General features: G+C 51.0%; 2 protein-coding genes across 4 annotated transcripts in view; one reads left to right on the top strand and one right to left on the bottom strand.

Annotated features, from left to right (window-relative positions):
- The window catches only part of B4galnt3 (beta-1,4-N-acetyl-galactosaminyltransferase 3), a 111,933-nt gene extending 107,304 nt beyond the window's left edge, over nucleotides 1-4,629 (top strand). The window contains exon 20 of the mRNA XM_052720327.1: nucleotides 1,494-4,629. Coding sequence (XP_052576287.1) covers nucleotides 1,494-1,602 — 109 coding nt within the window. The 3' untranslated portion in view covers nucleotides 1,603-4,629. The remainder of the gene's footprint in view (nucleotides 1-1,493) is intronic.
- A 112-nt stretch (nucleotides 4,630-4,741) lies between these two features.
- Ninj2 (ninjurin 2) overlaps nucleotides 4,742-18,734 on the bottom strand; it is a 105,929-nt gene continuing 91,936 nt past the window's right edge. For 2 of the 3 annotated variants that reach the window (XM_052720330.1, XM_052720328.1), the window contains 3 exons: nucleotides 6,432-6,663; nucleotides 5,782-5,966; nucleotides 4,742-5,094 (listed from right to left, as the gene is read on the bottom strand). In XM_052720330.1, the coding sequence (XP_052576290.1) occupies nucleotides 5,800-5,966; nucleotides 6,432-6,585 (321 nt within the window). In that variant the 5' untranslated portion in view covers nucleotides 6,586-6,663 and the 3' untranslated portion in view covers nucleotides 4,742-5,094; nucleotides 5,782-5,799. The remainder of the gene's footprint in view (nucleotides 5,095-5,781; nucleotides 5,967-6,431; nucleotides 6,664-18,734) is intronic. The other variant, XM_052720329.1, reaches the window with a different exon arrangement.

The raw sequence follows: 18,734 nt of genomic DNA, 5'->3' as shown, positions 1-18,734 counted from the left end.
CGGCTCGTGAAGAGTAGTTAATTACTTGTCCCTTCTCTTCCTGTAAAGCATCAGAGGCCTGAAAATCAGACCCATCTCTGATTTCCCGCTGGAGGGAGAAAAAGGAAGAATACTGAACTACTGAGAATGAAAGGTGGGGTGCGGAGAGGTTCAGTCACAGGAAGCCACATCACAGTAGACCCCAAAGCGGGTGGGAGCCCAGTGTGGCTGTTACTATCACACGTGACCTTCATGCTGGGCTCTGTGCTTTGATGCAGACCTCCAAAATAGTTCTTAACCCTCCCGCTGTCTTTGAGACCCGAGGAAAGAGCTGCTCTGGTTCCATCAAGTTGCAGAGCTGTTTGAAGTATAGGCCTCCTAGAAAAGGGGCCCCTCCCCTGGTGGCTGTGCAAATGAGAACATTGCCTAGCCTTGGGTTTGATCTCCAGTACTGCCAGAAAAGCAGCCAGGCTGTGAGACACACACCTGTAATCCCAGTTTTCAGGAGGCTGAGGCAGAAGAATCTTGAGTTAGAGGCCAGCCTGGGTGTGGTGATATATTGTGCACCCCAGTAAAACTTATCTGGGGATCAGAGGACAGAGCCAGCCCTAGATTAGACATAGAGGCCAGACAGTGATGGCACATACCCTTAATTCTTTCACTCGGGAGAAGACAGATCAGTTTGGATCTCTGTGAGTTCAAGGCCACACTGAGAACAGAGCCAGGCATGGTGGTACACAGCTTTAATCCCAGTACTTGAGATCTCATGCCTTTGCTTGGGAAGCACACACGCCTTTAATCCCAGAAAGTAAGATGGCAGGGCAGAAAAAGGTATATAAGGCATGAGGAAATGGGAACTCACTGTCTTTAGACTGAGGATTTCATAGAGGTAAGAACGTGGCTGGCTTGTTCTATTTCTCTGATCTTTCCACTTTCACCCCAATATCTGGCTCCGGGTTTTTTTTATTAAAAGACCATTTAAGATTTGTGTTACACCTGGGTTACATAAGATGGTGCCCCCCACTCAACAGACAGACAGGGACAGGGAAAGTCTGTGGGTTGCTTGTCCAGTTCCGGTCTCCTGATACTGTAAAGCAACTGGTGTATGCTGGGAATTGTGCTGAGTGCTGCAGATCCATCATCGTGTGTGTGTGTGTGTGTGTGTGTGTGTGTGTGTGTGTGTGTGTGTGGTGTGTGTGTGTAATTAGAGAGGATGGTGTGTCTATACAGATATCCACATTTATAAGATTATTGCCCTCTTCTAGAGAGGGGGAGTGTGTCTTTGATAGGCAACTTTCTGAGTCACACAGCTGTGACTGCAATCAAGGCAGGTTGGCTCCACTGTGCCTGGCTTGCTTTTTGCCCCAAGGGAAGTGACCAGAGGAAGGAGGGCAGGATCTGACGAAGATGTGGAAGGGTGGGTCCCTCGGGGGCCCGGTTGCTCCTGGACACCTGTTGCCTGGGTGCCTGCAGCGTTCCCGCTTCCGCGCCTCACACTGCCCTCTCTCCTCCAGGATCCTCCAAGCAGGCCTGGAAGTGGATCGGCTCTCCCTCAGGAACTTCTTCCACCACTTCCATTCCAAGCGAGGCATGTGGAACCGCCGCCAAATGAAGATGCCATGACCCCCAGGGACAGCTGCTTCCAGCTCCTTGACTTGCAGTTGACCTCGAGGAGGGAATACGAGGAACAGAAGCCTCAGCGCTAATTGCCCTCTCCACCAGGAGCTGTCCCTTCATGCAGGGACGAGTGCTGAGGCCCCTCTGCCACTCACTGAGTTGACAGATGCATAGGATGGGCAATGAGGTCAAGAAGAAAACACCTGCTTGAATAGAATACCATCGTGTCCACAAAGGTGCATTCCTAGGCCCCCGGCGCTCCTCACGGGGAGTACTGACCATGAACCAGAAACTTCAACGGGACAGATTTTATTTGGGGTGGAGGTGTGTGTGTGTGGGATAATTTTTAACAGAGTATGAAGACTTTTGTCTAGACCCAGCACTGACTGGGAGTGAAGCTGTGCATAGCTGATCTCAGACCCACTGAGGTGCTGGTCCCGTGCGGAATACCTCAGCTCCAGGCTCAGTCTGTGCCTTCCAAACACACACATTTCTCATGGTAGCCACTGAACAGCTGGCCACCAACTCGGGTATTAGCCCAACTCCTACAGATGGAGAGTTCTTTGTGGAAGGCCAACATCGGTGGCATCTTCCTTCTGCAACGGGGTGCAGGGTGAGTATGAGTGGGCATGGGCCCATCCTCCTGAGAGTCCGACATGTGGGCTGTGTGGAGGAGAGGCCGTGCAGGCGGAGAAATGCCCTTCCTCCTTTATCTCACCTGCCAGGGAAGACCTGGAGATGATAGGGAGGTGCCACCAAAGGTGGCGTGGATAGGCCCTCAACTGCTTAAGTGAGAATTTGGGAGGGACTCAAGCAGGGGGAGAAAAAGGGAAGAAAATGTATACTGTAAGCTTAGCACTCCTGTGGCTTCGCCTTCCTGCGGAGAGAGCCCCAGCCTCCTGGCCCTGAGAAGATGAGGTGAAACCTGGCCATCTGATAAGGGGCAGGGTAACGTATGGGGGACGGGGCAGGAAGAACCGAAAGATGGTGAGTTTCGGGGGACAATAGCCGTAACCTTTTCTGTCTTTGGCTACCCCTTCTGTCCCCTGATGTCACATACTTATCTTGCACTAATAGTCCCATTGCTCCATGGCTGGGACTTTCTACTGTTACTGCTGCTGCTGCTGATTCGCCAGTGGTGCGTTGGATGCTCGGGTATTAAACCCAGTCTGTGAAGAGGGCTCAGCGCAGCGCCTTTGCTGCCTGGAGAAAGGGCAGCACTCCGCAGAGCCTGCCTACCATGCTGTGAACGAAAGCGCGGCATTTGGAGCTGCAGGACCCACATGGTGGGCTCTGTGAGTGCCAAGAACGGTTTGGCACATGCAAAGTGGGACCCCCCCCCCCAAACCCCCCGGGCCTTGCCCTTAGGCAATCAGAAGGACAGGGTGGTTCTGTTTATGGGTTGTGGCTCTTTCTCAGTCCCGCTCAGGCCTTCTGCCCTTTAGAAAAGGCACATAGGAAGCAGGCTAGGGCTGCAGTGGGACAGCTGGAGTGCCAGGCTTCTCTCTACAGCCATAGATTCTTGGAATTGTGCTGGAAGGCCAGAGCCAGTCCCAGCAGCCCTCCTGCTCTGTTTCTGAGGACTGGAAGCCCCCTGGGCCTTCCCCCCCACCTCTGCGCATCACCTCCCTCCCAGGTCTAGTGCCTTGTGTTTGATGTCTGTTACCTCCTTACCATCTGCCTTAAGGGAGAGGATAATGCTGTGGGGAAGGGGAGGGAAGAGGGCCTCAACTCAGCATCGTAGGAAACAAAGGCTGTTTTCCTGTTGCCCAAGAGCCAGGGAACCACACTCTCGTCCCTCAGCTCTCTGCTCCGTGACAGGCTAAGGACTGTCCGTGGCCTTCCGCCTTGGTGCTTGCCGGCAGAAAGGACAAGCTTCCTGTGCTGCAGTGTGCTTGGGAAGGACACCGCACTGTCCTGACTGTGTCACGGTCTCAGCAGCCCAGGTTAGTGGAGGTCACAGCCTCACTAGAGAGGCTTCTCCCTGCCTGGGGACCGTGCAGCTGTAGTCCCAGCACTCGGGAAGCTGAGCCATGAAGATCAGGCGTGCAGGGCTAGCCTAGGCTACTTAACAAGATGCTGTCAAAGTAAATAAACACAGGAAAAATCTTTTCTGAGTGAATTGAAGGTGCTCTATTGATGCTTTGCAAGTATGAGTTGGCCCTCCTAGTTGCCTATGACCTAGGCAATTTTTTAATTTTTATTTTTTTCAGGATTTTTTTAAAAATTTTATTTTATGTTCATTGGTGTTTTGCCTGCATGTATGTCTGTGTGAGGGTGTAAGATCCTCTGGAATTGGAGTTACAGACAGGTGTGAGCCACCATGTGGGTGCTGGGAATTGAACCCGGGTTCTCTGGAAGAGTAGCCAGTGCTCTCAACCACTGAGCCATCTCTCCAGCCCCCATTTTCAAGATTTTATTTTATGTGTATGGATATTTTGCCCGCATGTGTATCTGTGTACCATCTGAGTGCCTGGTGCCCATGGAGGCCAGAAGAGGGCATCAGCTCCCCAGGAACTGGAGTTGCAGATGGTTGTGAGTCACCATGTGGGGGCTGGGAATTGAACCGAGATCATCTGGAAGAGCAGGCAGTGTTAACCACTAAGCCATCTCTCTAGTACCCCATTTAAAAAAAAAAAAGTTTTAGACAGGTTTAAAGGTGCCTTTAACCCCAGCACTCCAGAGGCAAAGGCAAGTGAATCTCTGTGAGTTCAAGTCCGCCTGGTCTGCATAGTTACATGGTGAGGCCTTGTCTCAAAAAAACAAAAACAGAAAACAAAAATTAAAGTTAAACTTTTTCATTTAAAGTGTGTGTGGTGTATGCATGCCACGTGTAGGTCAGAGGGCGGCTTTCAGTGGTTGGGTCTCCCCCACCCCATACCATATGGAGTCCTCAGGCTTGGCAGCAAGCACCTTTACTCACTGAAAATTTGTATTCTTGAAACATTACACCATTAGTGTGAAAAGTACAGTAGGTTTAGAGTAGAGTCTTTCAAAGCGTGTGTGTGTTCATCAGTCCAGAGCTCAGTGACCTGTTTGAATGTGCAGATGACAATGATCCCTTTCCAGGACACGGATGACGAGAACATCCACACACCAACATGACTCGGAGCCCATGTGACTGAAGACAGCAACACTAACTTGGTGGATTTTCAGATATCTTTATAGATAGATTCCCATTTTGCAGAAAGGGAAACTGAGGCTTGGAGCAGAGGGTAGGAATGCAGTGGAACCAGAGTCTGCAGGCTATGTAGATTCTGATTAGCAGACCCAATTCCTGTTGCTGGAGGAAAGGGTAACTGTTGCAGAGGCTGAGCTCAGGCCTCCAGACCAAGATGCAATTACATCACCCAGTAAAACTGCACAACTGAATTCAGGTCCTGTGGGCAGGAAACAGGGGCATCTTCATTGCTCTTGAAGCTCTCCTGGAGGCTGTGGAAAGTGCTAGCTAGCCTGACTGGTCAGGGACAAGGTTTGAAGCAGTTCCAGACCCTGTTCCTGTGGAGACAGACAGACAAAGACAAAGAAAGGGCGGGACCTGCACCCAATCCACCAGGTGAAGTGAGCACAGAAGAGGGTCATTCAGCAGGTTCCCGCCAGCTCCGAGGGAGCCTTGTGGAGGCTGCTGCTGGCTCGTGCCGTACGGCAGTATCGAGCACTGTCAAACACCAAGTCGAAGCCACAGCTCTATCTTTTTGCCAACAAGCCACAACAGCCACGAACCACATTGGCCCTCCACCCCATCCCCAAAAACCTACCTAAAAACGGGCTGGGTGTGGCACACCTGTCATCATTGGTTACATAGGGAGTTTCAGTCTAGCCTGGGTTACAAGAGGCACAGACAGCAGAAGAACTGAAGGATCATCACTCCTTCAGAGCAAAGGCCTCAGGGCAGGCCTCACTCAGTCCCCCTCACAGTACGTGTACTGACTTGTGGGAGGCTCAAGCCTTTAACACATCACATCACTCATGGTGCATGTACTGTGGGAGACTCAATCATGTAACGTCACATCACTCATGGTACATGTACTATGGGAGGCTTACACATGCATCCCAGCACTCATGGTGTATGTACTGTGCAAGGCCTATCAGCCCTTCAAGAACTCCCTTGGTGTGGGGAGGGAGAGCCCTCTTACTCCAACTGCCAGAGGCAGAGAAGGTCAGTTGTGAGCCCGTGGATCTCACCTGGGACCTAGGCAGGGATTAAACAGGATTGCTGGAGGTCCTGGCAGCCATGGAGCCTGTCTTGTGTGCCCCGAAAGCAGTGATAAAAATGTTGATGACCACAGTAATGAAGACCAGGGTGGTGGCAGCGTTGTTGAGCTGGTTTAGACGCCATTGGTTTGCTACCTCATTCAGGTTCAGCCTGGCTGTGGAGACCAGGGGATCAGGGTGGGTCGGGGGTTGATGTAGCAGGGCTGAGGCCTGGAGCTTCCCTCTCTCCACCCATGAATTTGGAGACAGCATGGCTTGAGAGACCCACCAGGAAGAAATCACTGGACTGAAATGTGTTTGGGTCTTCTGACCAGCACATGAGGCATCCCACATGTGCTTCACAGAAAGGGATTGGGAGCCAAAACATCGTCTAAGAGGGGAGGTGTGCTTGCTGTATAGAAGACTGCCACCAGCTAGTGGGGTCATCATTCAACAGCTGTCAAGGAGTGCCCACCCATGGGATATGAGGAGAAAGAGGTGCCCTCACTGTAGCTTCTGTTACTTGGAGATCTAGAGAGGGCTGGCTCTGTTAGGGGTCTAGAAAGTTTCATGTGGGATGCAGGAGCCTTTCCAACCACCAGGGGGCACCAAGGCGTCTGACTGCAGGCTGGGCTCCTTACCAATGACCACAAGAAGAATGCCAATGACTACTTGCAGAATCAGAGAGAGACTGATGAGGGTGATGAGGGTGGTGTAGTACTCTAAGGACGGCCCCTGCTCCAGCACCACTTTCAGCCGCGTGGCATTGGACATAAAGAGCGCCACATCCAGCATGCTCTCTGCCACACTCTTCTTGGTGGCATAATGGTTCAGGTTGAGAGGTTGGTTCCCCCGGGGGTTGGCATGCCCGCGCTGTAAGAGAGGAGATTCTGTTAAAGGGGCTGTGAGGGATTGGAAAGAAGAAAGGAGTTTTAATACACTTCCCACAGGAGATGGAATGTCCTCTTGGGTGACAGTGATGGCCTCCCTGCTCAGCTTATGACCTGAAACCAATGAAGGGTAGGATGGATGAGCAGGTGAGTAGTAGACGGACTGTTGGATGAACGAACTGGTGGCTGGAACCTCTTTGGACTGCTAAGCTCCGAATTAATTAATGCTGTATTGTGCTATCTACTTCACAGAGAGCCACTAGTCCCTCACACCTTCACATAGTCAGATGAAGAGGGGCAACAGAAGGAGGGCTGAGTGAAATGGAAATGATACTTCCTCCGGAATGGCTGGCCCTACCCTAGCCAGTGCCTAGATCAAGAGTTCTAGAGCTTCAACCCCACTCCAGCATGCCCTGATTGGCAAACATGGGCTGTTAGAAAACTCATGTTCACAGCAATGCATACTAGTTGAAAGCTCTTAATTTCAAAAATTGTTCTTGGAAGACTGGAGATGTAGCTCAGCAATACAGTGCTTCACAGCATGCCCAGTCCCTAGTTTCGATTCTTGCCCTGCTGAAATAAGTTATTATTATTATTATTATTATTATTATTATTATGTTTTTTGTTTTTCGAGACAGGGTTTCTCCATGTAGTTTTGGTGCCTGTCCTGAATCTTGCTCTGTAAACCAGGCTGACCTCGAACTCGCAGAGATCCACCTGGCTCTGCTTCCCAAGTGCTGGGATTAAAGGTGTGTGCCACCACTGCCTGGCCTAAATTATTTTCTTTTTATTATTTTAAAATATAATTATTTTTGAGGTATAAAATAAAGATCTTGTTCTCCCTAAGCCACTAATTCCAAAAGATGAAACCATAATATAGGCCGTATAGGAAAGTCAGAGGGGATGCTACGGGACCTCTGTAGTCACTCAAGAGGACTTCGGAGATCAATTTGGCAATGGTGCTTCGGGCATATGGAGCTAGAAGATACCAGAAGCAGGGAGACTATTGTGGTGTGATCTCATAAGGCATGACGGTGACCACCTGTAATCCTAGAACTAGGAAGGCAGGGTGTCTTAGGTTTCTATTGCTATAAAGAGACACCATGACCATGGCAACTCTTATGAAGGAAAACATTTAATGGGGTGGCGTACACTTCAGAGGTTCAGTTCATTATCAACATGATGGATTCATGGCAGCATGCAGGCAGACATGGTGCTGGAGAAGGAGCTGAGAGTTCTACATCTTGATCTATAGGCAACAGGAAGTGAACTGAAACCCACACTAGGCATAGCTTGAGCACAGGAGACCTCAAAGCCCACCCCCACAGTGACACACTTCCTCCAACAAGGCCACACCTGCCAGGCGGTGGTGATGCACACCCTAATCCCAGCAGAGGAGGCAAAGGCAGGCAGATCTCTGAGTTTGAGGCCATCTTGGTCTACACAGGGAGTTCCAGGACAGCCAAAGCTCCACCGAGAAACTCTGTCTCAAAACAAAACAAACAAAAAACAAAATAGCACCCTAACACACAATTGTTAGAAAATAAGTTAAAGTCCTTGGCTCCCCTTGAACCTCTACGCTAGAGCAGTGACTACTACCTTGGGTTGCTGGCTTTTTTTTGTTTTCAGGGAGGTGAGGAGGAAGTCTTTGTTTGGTTCCCCCCAGCACGCTCCTCTTTCCCCTCAACACACTCCTCTCTCAGTTCCTGTGCTGTGCTCTTCTAGTGATAATACTTACTTTGTAGCGACGGCTGATAACATTGTATCAATAACTAAAACCGCTAGAAGCCGCCTGGGGAAGGACCAGGGAAACTCAAAGGCGGTGAGCCTGTGCCCAGAGCTGTTTTAAAGCTAGAAGTCCACAACAAAGGCGAAGCTGTCTTCCTTAATGGTAAAGCACTTTATGAAACTCACATCTACAAAACGATAAAGTCAATTCAAACCCCCAAAACTAAAAAATAAAATTGAAAACCAAAACCCAGAGGCTGGAGAGACGACTCAGCTGTTAAGAGCACTTGCTGCTCTTGCAGAAGACACAGGTTCGGTACCTAGCACTCATGTGGTGGCTCACAACTGCCTCTAACTCCAGACCCGGGGGACCCAGTACCTTCTTCCAGACTCCCCTGGGAGCCTGCAAGCACATGGTGCATTTACATACATGCAGACAGACAGACAGACCACTCAGATTTTATATATGAAACAGTCTCACTACCTAGTCCCTAGCCCCTGCTGTCCTCAGACTACCTATGTAGGCCAGGCTGGCCTCAGACTCACAGGAATCTACCTACTTCTGCCTCTGGAGTGCTGGGATTGAAGGCATGGGCCATCATGCCCTGCCAATCTTTAAAAAATAAAAATAAAAATAAAAATAAAAACCCAACCCAACACCCCAGAGAGAAAAGAAAAGTTCCAAGTCATCGTCTGCTCTGTAAGTTTGAGGCCACCCTGGTCTTACACACCCTACCTCCCCACGAAATCAGACGAGGGCTTCCGAGCCTAGAGAATAATGGAGAGCTGTAGACATAGAAGGCAGCCATGGGATATTCCTCTCTCTCTCTCTCTCTGACTTCTTTCCCCACTGGATTTTTCGGGGGCCTGGCTTGCAGCCAGTGCTGAGGGTGGGAAGGATGTAACAGAGTGTGGGGAGGACCTGTTGGATCTGGGAAGGCACCCCCTCACCCACAGCTTTCAGAAATGAGGTCCAAGCAAGTCTCTGTGTGGGGTCAGGGGGCCTGGCTAGTGAAAAGCCAAGGATCTCAGGACGAACCCCACAAAGGCCAATGGTCACTTGGGACACAAGGTTATAAGGCAGTGCTGGCCCATTTGATGAAGGTCCGTTCTGAGTCACTAAGAACAACAGATGGTTCCCCAGATCAACATTCTCCTACGCCTGCCCCCCCCCCCCACTGAGCTGATACCCACCTCCTCCCAAGGCCGGCCTTACCCATCCTCCAGTACCTTGCTCCTCCTTCCAAATGCAGCTCACTTGTGGATCAAGAGTTGCTAGACTGGGCTAGCTCTAAAACTTGCAGTGGGCAAGCCTTAATTCAAATCTAGCCCTGTGTTTGAACATTGACCGTAGATGAGACTAGGCGGATAAAGGGGTACTGGAATGGGTGAGTACCTGGGAAACAGATCTTTCTAAATCTCTGCAAAACGTGTAATTTCTCATTTTTTCCTCTCCCTCCCTCCTTCCCTCCCTCCCTCCCTTCCTCCTCTCTTCCTGGTGTTTGTCTCTTTATTACCAGGGCTTCACACGTCCACATCATGCATTCTGCCATCGAGCCCCACCTCCAGCCTCCCAACCTTTTGTTACTGTCTCTTTAAGAGCCTGTTTTACCGAGGATGTGGGACTCACTGTAGGAGGTGTAGGCCTCTCTGAATTCAGGTCTCTCGCTTTCATTTTGCTTTACTGAGGCTCCTCTCCAGAAGGCCAGTTCTCCTGTGTCCACAGGGTGGCATGCGAGGTTCAAAGAAGCTGCTTGGGTACTGGGTGTCAGGTTGACATTTCAGCCCCAAGAAAGTGCCCACCACCATGTGACAGGCTGGGATTGTTGAGGACCTGAGCCAACACAAGTGAATAGCCTAGAACTTTCCAGACACAACTCTGAAGGGACAGTTAAAGAAAACCAATGCTAGCTAACCTGATGCTATTTATTGCCTGTAATGCCAATACACGGGAGGCTGAGGCAGGAGGAATGTGAATTTCAGGCCAACCTGGGCCACATGGCAAGATACCAAAACAAAACAAAGAAATATAAAGAAGCCGGGTCTGGGTGGGGTGATAGGTGTGGGAACTGCCTTGGTCCTGGAGCCCGGGACAGAAGGAGTGGTCAGAGGTAGCTGCTGTGAGACCCTGGAAGAAATTGCTTTGAAGAGGGTCCCCTCTTTGGACCTTTGCAAGTGAGGAAAAGATTTTTCCAGCCTTCCTGGACCTGAGGATGGGATTGGCTGTTCCCCTAAATCCTACAGTAGAGCATCCTCTTCTCCTTAGCTCCAAGCCCCCTAGCAACCGCATCAGAGATCTGGCTAAGGGAGGGGCACAGGATGACAGCCAGTGGTGCCTCAGAAGATCTGGCCCTTTAAGGTCAGAGCACAGGCGGGTCAGAACAAAGGCCTGGGAATGTGGGCTGGATCAGGGAGCAGAGCCATCCAGCATGAGTCATTCATGTTTCATGGACTTAGAATTCCTGGCTCCTACTTGCCTCGGCCTTTCCCATGGCCACGGGACAGCATGCAGGGCCTGTCTGCAGAGCTCGTACCAGGTGACTGGAGGCTCCTATCCGACTCAAGCCGTGCTAGGGAGGGGGGTTCATGAGCCTGGGCTCCCGGCTTTGGGGCTCAGTTCTACCCAGAGTGTGGGTGCTCAGGTTCCTGTTTACAGAACAGGGGGAAAACCAGGCCCCTGGAGGAGAGGCAGAGTGACTCTTCTTCCCCAGAAGTAAAGACAGAATCCAAGTTGTTCTCTTCCTTTCCTAGTCCGAAATCTGTCTCACAATGCCCATCTCTCAGGGTCTCACATAAGGGCTGCTCCCCTTAGTCCTGTGTTTTCATTCAGTAACGGCTGGACCCTGAGTCTAGGGTCCAAGAGGCCCTGTTCAATGTGCACAGCCCCAGAGACTTCTGCCAGCCGGGGATGCCTGGGAACCTGAAGGCCACTGAAGTTGGTGTGAGTTGGAACAGGGGGGTTGCAGAGGGGGTAAACTCAGGTCCATTCTGGGCCCAGAGCACCTCTAGGACCTAAGAGTACGTGGGTTTGGTGATTGGAGCGGGTAGGTAGAGGGTGAGCACACCAAAGATCTGATTTTGAGGCCCTACCCGACTCCCAAGACTGGGGATCCCACCCCTTCAAGTCAGCTCCCATATCGAGCCCTTCATCGTCACTGTTCTGTGTTCCTGCTTCTTTACAAAGCTAAGGTGCTCAGGAAGGGACTGCCTTTTTTAACAGAAAAGTAAACATGTTGTCACGTTGTTTATTGACACTCTGGTTATCAGGGACCGTGATGTCCACTGGCTCACTCTGCTTTTTCTTAGAAACAGGATTACAGGGATGCTGTCTCACAGGGGGAAGGGGTGTGTGTGTCATGGAAGCTGGATAAGTAACTGTTCTAAGAAGAGGCTACAGAGGCCTAGAGCCCAGCACAGTGGGCACTGCCAGGAGGTGCAGGGCCCAGGAAGCTGAAGGTGGAGACCTGGGTCCTGTCCCTGCTCTATTGAGCTGAAGTGTGAGCAGGCCAGCTCTCCCAACCTGGGCCTGTGGTAAGCAAGGAGCTCAGTTCTTTTTAGCAGAGCAATCTAAGAAAAGGAAGGCCCCCTCCTTTGGGTGGAGAGTCTCTGGGTTGGGGATATCTGCTAGGAGGAATTGAGGCCAGGCAGCTGTGGGGCCAGGCCAGGGTAGAGACAGTGAATCACTCTGCCCTATGCAGCTCCAGGCACCGGTGACCTTTGGGTGAGTCACTGCTGTCAGTTTTGAGAAAAGCCATGTGGGCTGTCTTTCTGTGTGTCAGCTCAAACCCAGGCTCTACACAGAGTAGCTCTAAAGGAACCCTGACCAATGATGACCTTTCAGTTGGCCTCAAAATGGCAGTCTACCTAGGAGTCTAGCCAGGAGCACCTGGAAAGTTGGTGGTGAGTGCCACGCTTCCAGAGTCTAATCTTCCACCCCAGGAAAGGGTGGGTCCAGCCCAGGCAGAGTGGTTGTTTAAATAATGACATCAAGAAAATTATTCTACTAACGGGTTTTAAGTAGGTGTTGGAGTGCTCTGCTGCCCTGTCAGAATCCAGCTTGGGAGGGTGACGGGCCTGCCCACGGTGTTGGAGTACACATACTGGAGCCATGTAGCCCCGACATACTGTATAGCCATGTGGCCCCAACATCCTGGAACCACGTAGCTCTTGGTTATGGAGGACAGACCTGGCATCTGGCACAGCCTTAAATACAGGACACAAGTCAGCTTAGTTCTCTAAGCTCTGCAGAGTAGGTGAGGGCGTCGCCATCTCGTGAGCAGAATGCAGAGAGCGCAAGTAACTCACCCCAAATCACCCAGCAACATTTCCCTGTACTCTGTTCTCTCTGTACTGGAGTCTGTAGGTGAACCGCTCCCCTACGGTGTCCCAGAAGCTCAAAAATACTTCGGATCTATGATAAACATATGGGTGATGCATGGTGGCACATGTCTGTAACCTTAGCACTCCGGAGGCTGAGGTAGGAGGAAAGCGAGGAACCTGGGAAAGAAACGAAACAAAACAAAGAACCCTGAAGATGAAATTTGTGGTGTGAGATGGAAAAGGCAACCCGGTAGTCTGGCAGGGGCACACTGCTCAATGGAAGTCTAGTCCTCAGCCCCGGCAAAGCTTGCTCCAGGCTTTCCTGAATCTTTTAGGGCTGTGTCCCCCCAACCCCTGCACTGCTGTGGGAAGATAAAACACAGACATGAAGGTAAACCTTGGATTCAAATGTTAAAAGGAAGCCGGGTGGTGGTGGCGCACGCCTTTAGTCCCAGCACTCAGGAGGCAGAGTTCGAGGCCAGCCTGGTCTATAGAGTGAGTTCTAGGACAGCCAGGGCTACACAGAGAAACTCTGTCTGGAAAAACAAACAAACAAACAAACAAACAAACAAAAAACTAAGAGGGGACTGAGGAGAGAATCCGGAAGAATAGAGTTGACCGCAGCTTCTTTGGCTGTGAGATGGGAACATCTGCCCTGTTTGCTGTGAGCGGCTGTGGCTGAAGCACCCCTCCCTGTACAGTGCTTGCCTGTTATTCATGAGGCCTTGGATTTGGTCCCCAGCAACAAAGGGGAGGAGAGGAGAGAGAGAGAGAGAGAGGAAGAAAGAGGAGAAAGAGGAAGAAGGCAGGCCCTTGAGAAATACTGAACATACACAAGATAAGCGGACAACCCCCCAATTCAGGATTACCCTCCCACGTGGTCCTATTTTAAAGAATCTGCTCTGCCCCAGGGCCTGTCCCAGCCCAACTTTCCATGTAGGCACCGATTAGCTTTTTCACAAGCCCCAGGGACTCATAATGCCTCTCTCTACCATGACACTCTCCACACCCAAGCCATGCCATACTACACCAACGTCCCAAGAAAGGAAATGTTCACACAAGCCCGATGACACTGTGTGTCTGAGGTCCCTGCTCCTGCACTTGGCCTGCGGCCTTCTCCCTTCTGGGCCACTCATCAGCCCGTCTCCCTACTTCTCTCCCCACCCTTCCCCACGGGACAGGCTGACGGCTAACCATCTTGAAGGCTCTGCCTGTGCCCCAAGCAGGATGCTGAGAAGCGGTGCCACACATTACTCATCATCCCCTGAACACACTCCACCCTTCCCATCTGCCTCTGGAGGCCTGTCTGCCCTACGCTCCTGGGGGAAGTGTCCCCTCTCTTCTAGACCCCTTCCCCACCAGGTACACCCCACCAGGTGACTGACAGGCTCTGCTCCCCAGTCCGTGCTGGCCTTTGGCCTTCTTTAAGCCTCTAGATGGCTCCCTCTGCTCTGTTGTCCCCACCCCTTTGGGACAAGGTCTCACTCACTGTACAGCCCAGGCTGGTCTTGAACTTAGGACCATTCTGCTTCAGCTACTTTAATGCTTGGAAGGCAGGCTTGTAGCATCATGGCCAGCTACCCTTTAGAGCCTCTCCTGCATATTCTTAGATTGCACGGTGCTCAGCTTGGTGCCTTGCTCGTGTTGGTGTGCAGTGCATTCTGGGATCCTGGGGAAGGGACTTAGTGTCTCAAGGATGCTACACAGTGCTCATCCAAGTATACTTCCAGCCCAGTATTAGACTATTTTACTTTCTTCAGGTTTCTTCCCCCCCCCCCAAAAAAAAAGAAAAGATCTTTAGGGTGAGGCATTGGGGACATCACCTCCGGGTCAGGGAGTGGCTTGGGACATGTGTTAGAAAACTGGCTCCACCCTAAGGACTGTCTTCTCTCCTCTGGACTCCACTCAGCTGGGACCCTCATGAAGGGTTGATAGGCCGGGTGCTGTCACTATCTTCAGGCCAAAAACCCACAAAAGCGCAGACTCCTGTGGCCCTCTGCTGGGGGCAGGCCGGGTGCCTCCACCATACCGCCCTTGGCCTCCCATGCCAAGAGCAGCGGTCTTGCCCTTAAAAATCAACAGCGTCTAATCCGCGGTAGGGCGGGGTGTCTTTTACGTGTTATTCTGGTGATAATCCCTGACTGGCCTTGAAAGCTCCCCAGCCTTGGGTGCAGCCTCAGTGGGAGGCTCCTGTTCTTGCTCCAGGCAACCGGCCTGGGCCTCAACGCTGCTGCGGCACTGAGAACCAGGGGCGTGGCCTTCGGGGGAAGGGCTGTGGTGTTGCGGTCGTCCAGCAGGGGAGGCCAGGAAACAGCTCAGAGAGGCCCAGGTTAGCTCAGCTCCTCCCGGGCTGGAATCCAAGTCCTCTGATGCCCAAGTGACAGGGTTGGTCCTTCACAAGAGGAGGTGGAATGTGTAGGGAGGCTGCAACGGAGGGCTTGCATGGTCGGCAGGGCCTGCTTACTCTTTCTGGGGAGCTTGTCCACCTCCCCAGCAAACAGAACTTTGCCTGTGGCCTTCAGGAAAGACTACTCAAAGTGCAGTTAACCATAGATTTACCACACACAAATTGCCGGAGAATCCATCTGCTCTCCCGCAGTACCCACTACACTCCAGACCAGAGCACTATCTGAGGTTTCCAGACCGTTTGGCATTTAGTTCTCTTTGGCTCCGGGGTTCCCCCAAAGCAGTATTCCCCAAGTCCACCCAGCCCACCGCTGCTGACTAGGTGGAGCCACTTTTTAAGAGTCAAGTGAAAGAGTTAACATGTAAACAGTAATAGTCAAATAAAGAGAGTGCTGCTTGCCAGGCATCGCTTTCATGGTGTGGGTAACTAGTCCCCCGTTTGTAAGTGAAGGAATTGAGGTTCCAAGAAATTAGCTTCCCAAAGCCACCAGATCTAAAGGGCCGGGTGCCCGTATGGACGTCCTTAAGCCTGGGCTCTGTCTTGTATACGGTTCTCAACATGTGTGGATTTGAAGTAGAGGCAATGGCAGCTGGGAGCACACAGAAATGAAGGTACTGGGCTGGAGGTGTGGCTCAGTGACAGACCACTTACTTCCCTTTGGTGTGTAGGCTTGATCCTCAACAGGGGTGGGGGCTGGGTAGGCAGATTCTCATGGCTGAATCTGACGTTCAAGGGAGATGCACCAGGTGATGCTGGTGCAAGGCTGGGTATGAGGCTCACTGTCCTATCTCTGACTCCTGACTCCACTGGAGGCCTCCTCCTTTCAAAGTGCCTGTGCTACACAGTTTCATTTTCCTTTTAATTCATCTAAAAGCACCGATTTTTACAGAAAACCAAGGGTCAGAACAGTTCAGGAATGTTGCCCAGCTTTCAAGTATTAGAGTTATTGGGATTTGAACCTGGGCAGGTTCTAGGACCTGGGTCCTTAAGCCACTACACCATACAGCCCTGGAAACAGGTTTCGGAAGCCTGGAAAGGCCTTGTGTAGAGGCTCACACATTCAATCCCAGTGCCGAGGAGTCTGAGGCAAGAGGACTGTTTAAGTCTAACCTGGGCTACAGAGAACTGTTTAGTTCTACCTGGGCTTCAAGAGTGAGACCTTGCTTCAAAAAAAAAAAAAAAAAAACAAAGAAACCCTCAATAGAACCAGTCTAAAGTTTTTTTTTTTGTTTTTTTTTTGTTTTTTTTTTTTTTTGTTTTTTTTTTTTTGGTTTTTCAAGACAGGGTTTCTCTGTGTAGCTTTGCGCCTTTCCTGGAACTCACTTGGTAGCCCAGGCTGGCCTCGAACTCACAGAGATCCGCCTGCCTCTGCCTCCCGAGTGCTGGGATTAAAGGCGCGCGCCACCACCGCCCAGCTAAAGTATTTTAATGTAGTATTTCTAGATCTTTCCACAGAAAAACAAAGAACACCCCTGTTTCGTTTTATACTATCAGTCACTGTGGTCTGGCAGCTTCTGTCCCCTATACTCATTATTGCCACACTATTGCCTTGCTTAAGAGAGCCTGAGGCCCCTTTTTTCTTTTCTTCTCCTCCCCACATGGGCACTGAGGCCTCATGGGTGCTGGGGAAGCGCTTTATCACTAAGGTGCATCTCCAGCCCCTGAGCTACCTGTTTTCTCCAAGCCTTGATGGAGAACCTAAACCCAGATAGAAGCCTAAATCCAGAACAACAAAAATAAAATAAAGAAAGAAAGGAAGAAAAAAACAACAAACCTAATACTTAGTCTCCAAAGAACAACAAAACCAGAAGTTAATTATGAAGCCGAATGTCGACATTGCACACGATGGCGAAGAGTGAGTTTGGTGTGTCCCCACTAGAACGTCCATTTCAAAAGGCAAGAATTATTTGCTTGGAATGTAGGGCAATTAGAACAAGAAGTAATAATAGTTTCTGGCTGTAGTCCAGGTGACAGGGCCCCATGAAGGAGATGATATCTGACAGCTAGATGGGAAAAGGGGAAGGTGGTGAATTTCCCACCCCGCCCGGCCCTGCCAGAGCCTGCCAAGGTGCCTATTTAGTCCGGTTCAACAAACACACGTCCAGCTCCTATCATGTGCAGGCGTCAAGGAAGCAATAAAGATCCCTGCCTGCCTCATAGTCCTCTCCTCCTAATCTCCCCAAATGGCAAGGTTTAACAGGGAATAAAGTATATAAAGTGGGAAGCCAGGAGACAAAAGACCCTTCATCCCACCCCAATGGGAAAGCTGTAGAGACTATGGACTTGGCCTCACTGCTGTAGCACCTCACCGGACATGGCAAATGAATGAGTGAATGAATGATGCATCCATTCAGAAAAGGCTTAATAGAATGAAGAGGAGTTGAGCTCCGAGACCCTCTCCAATGGAGCATCTTGCTTGCTCATCAAAGAATATGTGAGTGTCTACTGCAGCGTCCTTGGTCCTGGCCCTAGATGAGATAGACTATAAATGAGACAAAGAGAGGAGGGTACTGGGAGCACTGAGTCAAAGCTGGGGTAAAAACAGTCCTAAAGGGACCCTTCTGATTGACGTGCCAGCTTCCATCAATTAGAAGAGGCCTCTGGGGACCCAGACCCAGCCTAGGTGGATTGCCCTCAGCCGGCACCCATCCCTTCCCTTCCTAGAAGTGCAGCTAGAGACCTCACGTGGTGGCTCTCCTCCTTCCTCAGGGTTCCATTGCCACCGTGAGATGCAAAGACACAGTCACTGAGCCCACACCTTCACTCTGTGGAGCACTCGGATGCCGCAGACAAAGCTGAAGAAGATCAAGGGGGAGTGAACAAGCGAGCAACCGCAGAGTTGTGTGTGGAGCCAGGGATTCGACTCAAGCCTGCCTTCATATATTTGCTGCTTCTCTGCTTCCTGGTAGGTGAAGGAGTCTTCTGGAAGACTTCCCTCTCACCAGAAACCAGCATAGGCCTAGTCTGGATTTAGCAAACCCATAACACAGTTTACTAACCCCATGGGAAACAGCCCAGCATCAGGCTCTGGCAAACCGGCCACTTCTCTGTATTCCTCGAGTCACGGGACAGAAACAAAAGCTTGTGCATGGGGGCAGGCACCCTCCCACCCACTGAGCCACATCCCCAGCCCATTCCCTACAACTGAGACGGTCTCCTGTGGCCCTGGCTAGCATTAGTAGCTGAGGATGACCTTGAACTCCTGATCCTCCTGCCTCTACCTTGCTGGGGTTACAGGCGCTTATCACCATGACTGTTACCCAGGTGGCCTTGAATTCCTGGTCTCAACAACCTTCCTTCCTTTACCTGCTGAGTAACTGGGATTATAGGCATGTACTTCCATGCCTGGCCAGACTGAGGCCTATTAAAAAAATCATTTTTTATGGTATGAGTGTTCTCCTTCATGTGCGTCTATCCCCCAAGTGCATGCCTGGTATCCTCAGAAGCCAGAAGGGGGCATCAGATCCCCTGGAGCTGGAATTATAAATGTATGTCAGTCACCATGTGGGTGCTAGGAAACGAACCTGAGCCCTCTGGAAGGGCATCAAATGCCCTTAACTACTGAGCCATCTCTCCAGCCCCAGTATGCCTTCTTTTTA

Source organism: Peromyscus californicus, unplaced genomic scaffold, assembly GCF_007827085.1.
Source record: "Peromyscus californicus insignis strain IS unplaced genomic scaffold, ASM782708v3 Scaffold_6__1_contigs__length_162567912, whole genome shotgun sequence".
NCBI classification, from domain to species: domain Eukaryota; kingdom Metazoa; phylum Chordata; class Mammalia; order Rodentia; family Cricetidae; genus Peromyscus; species Peromyscus californicus.
Note: the sequence above shows the minus strand (reverse complement) of the source record. Positions and strands in the feature narration are given on the sequence as shown.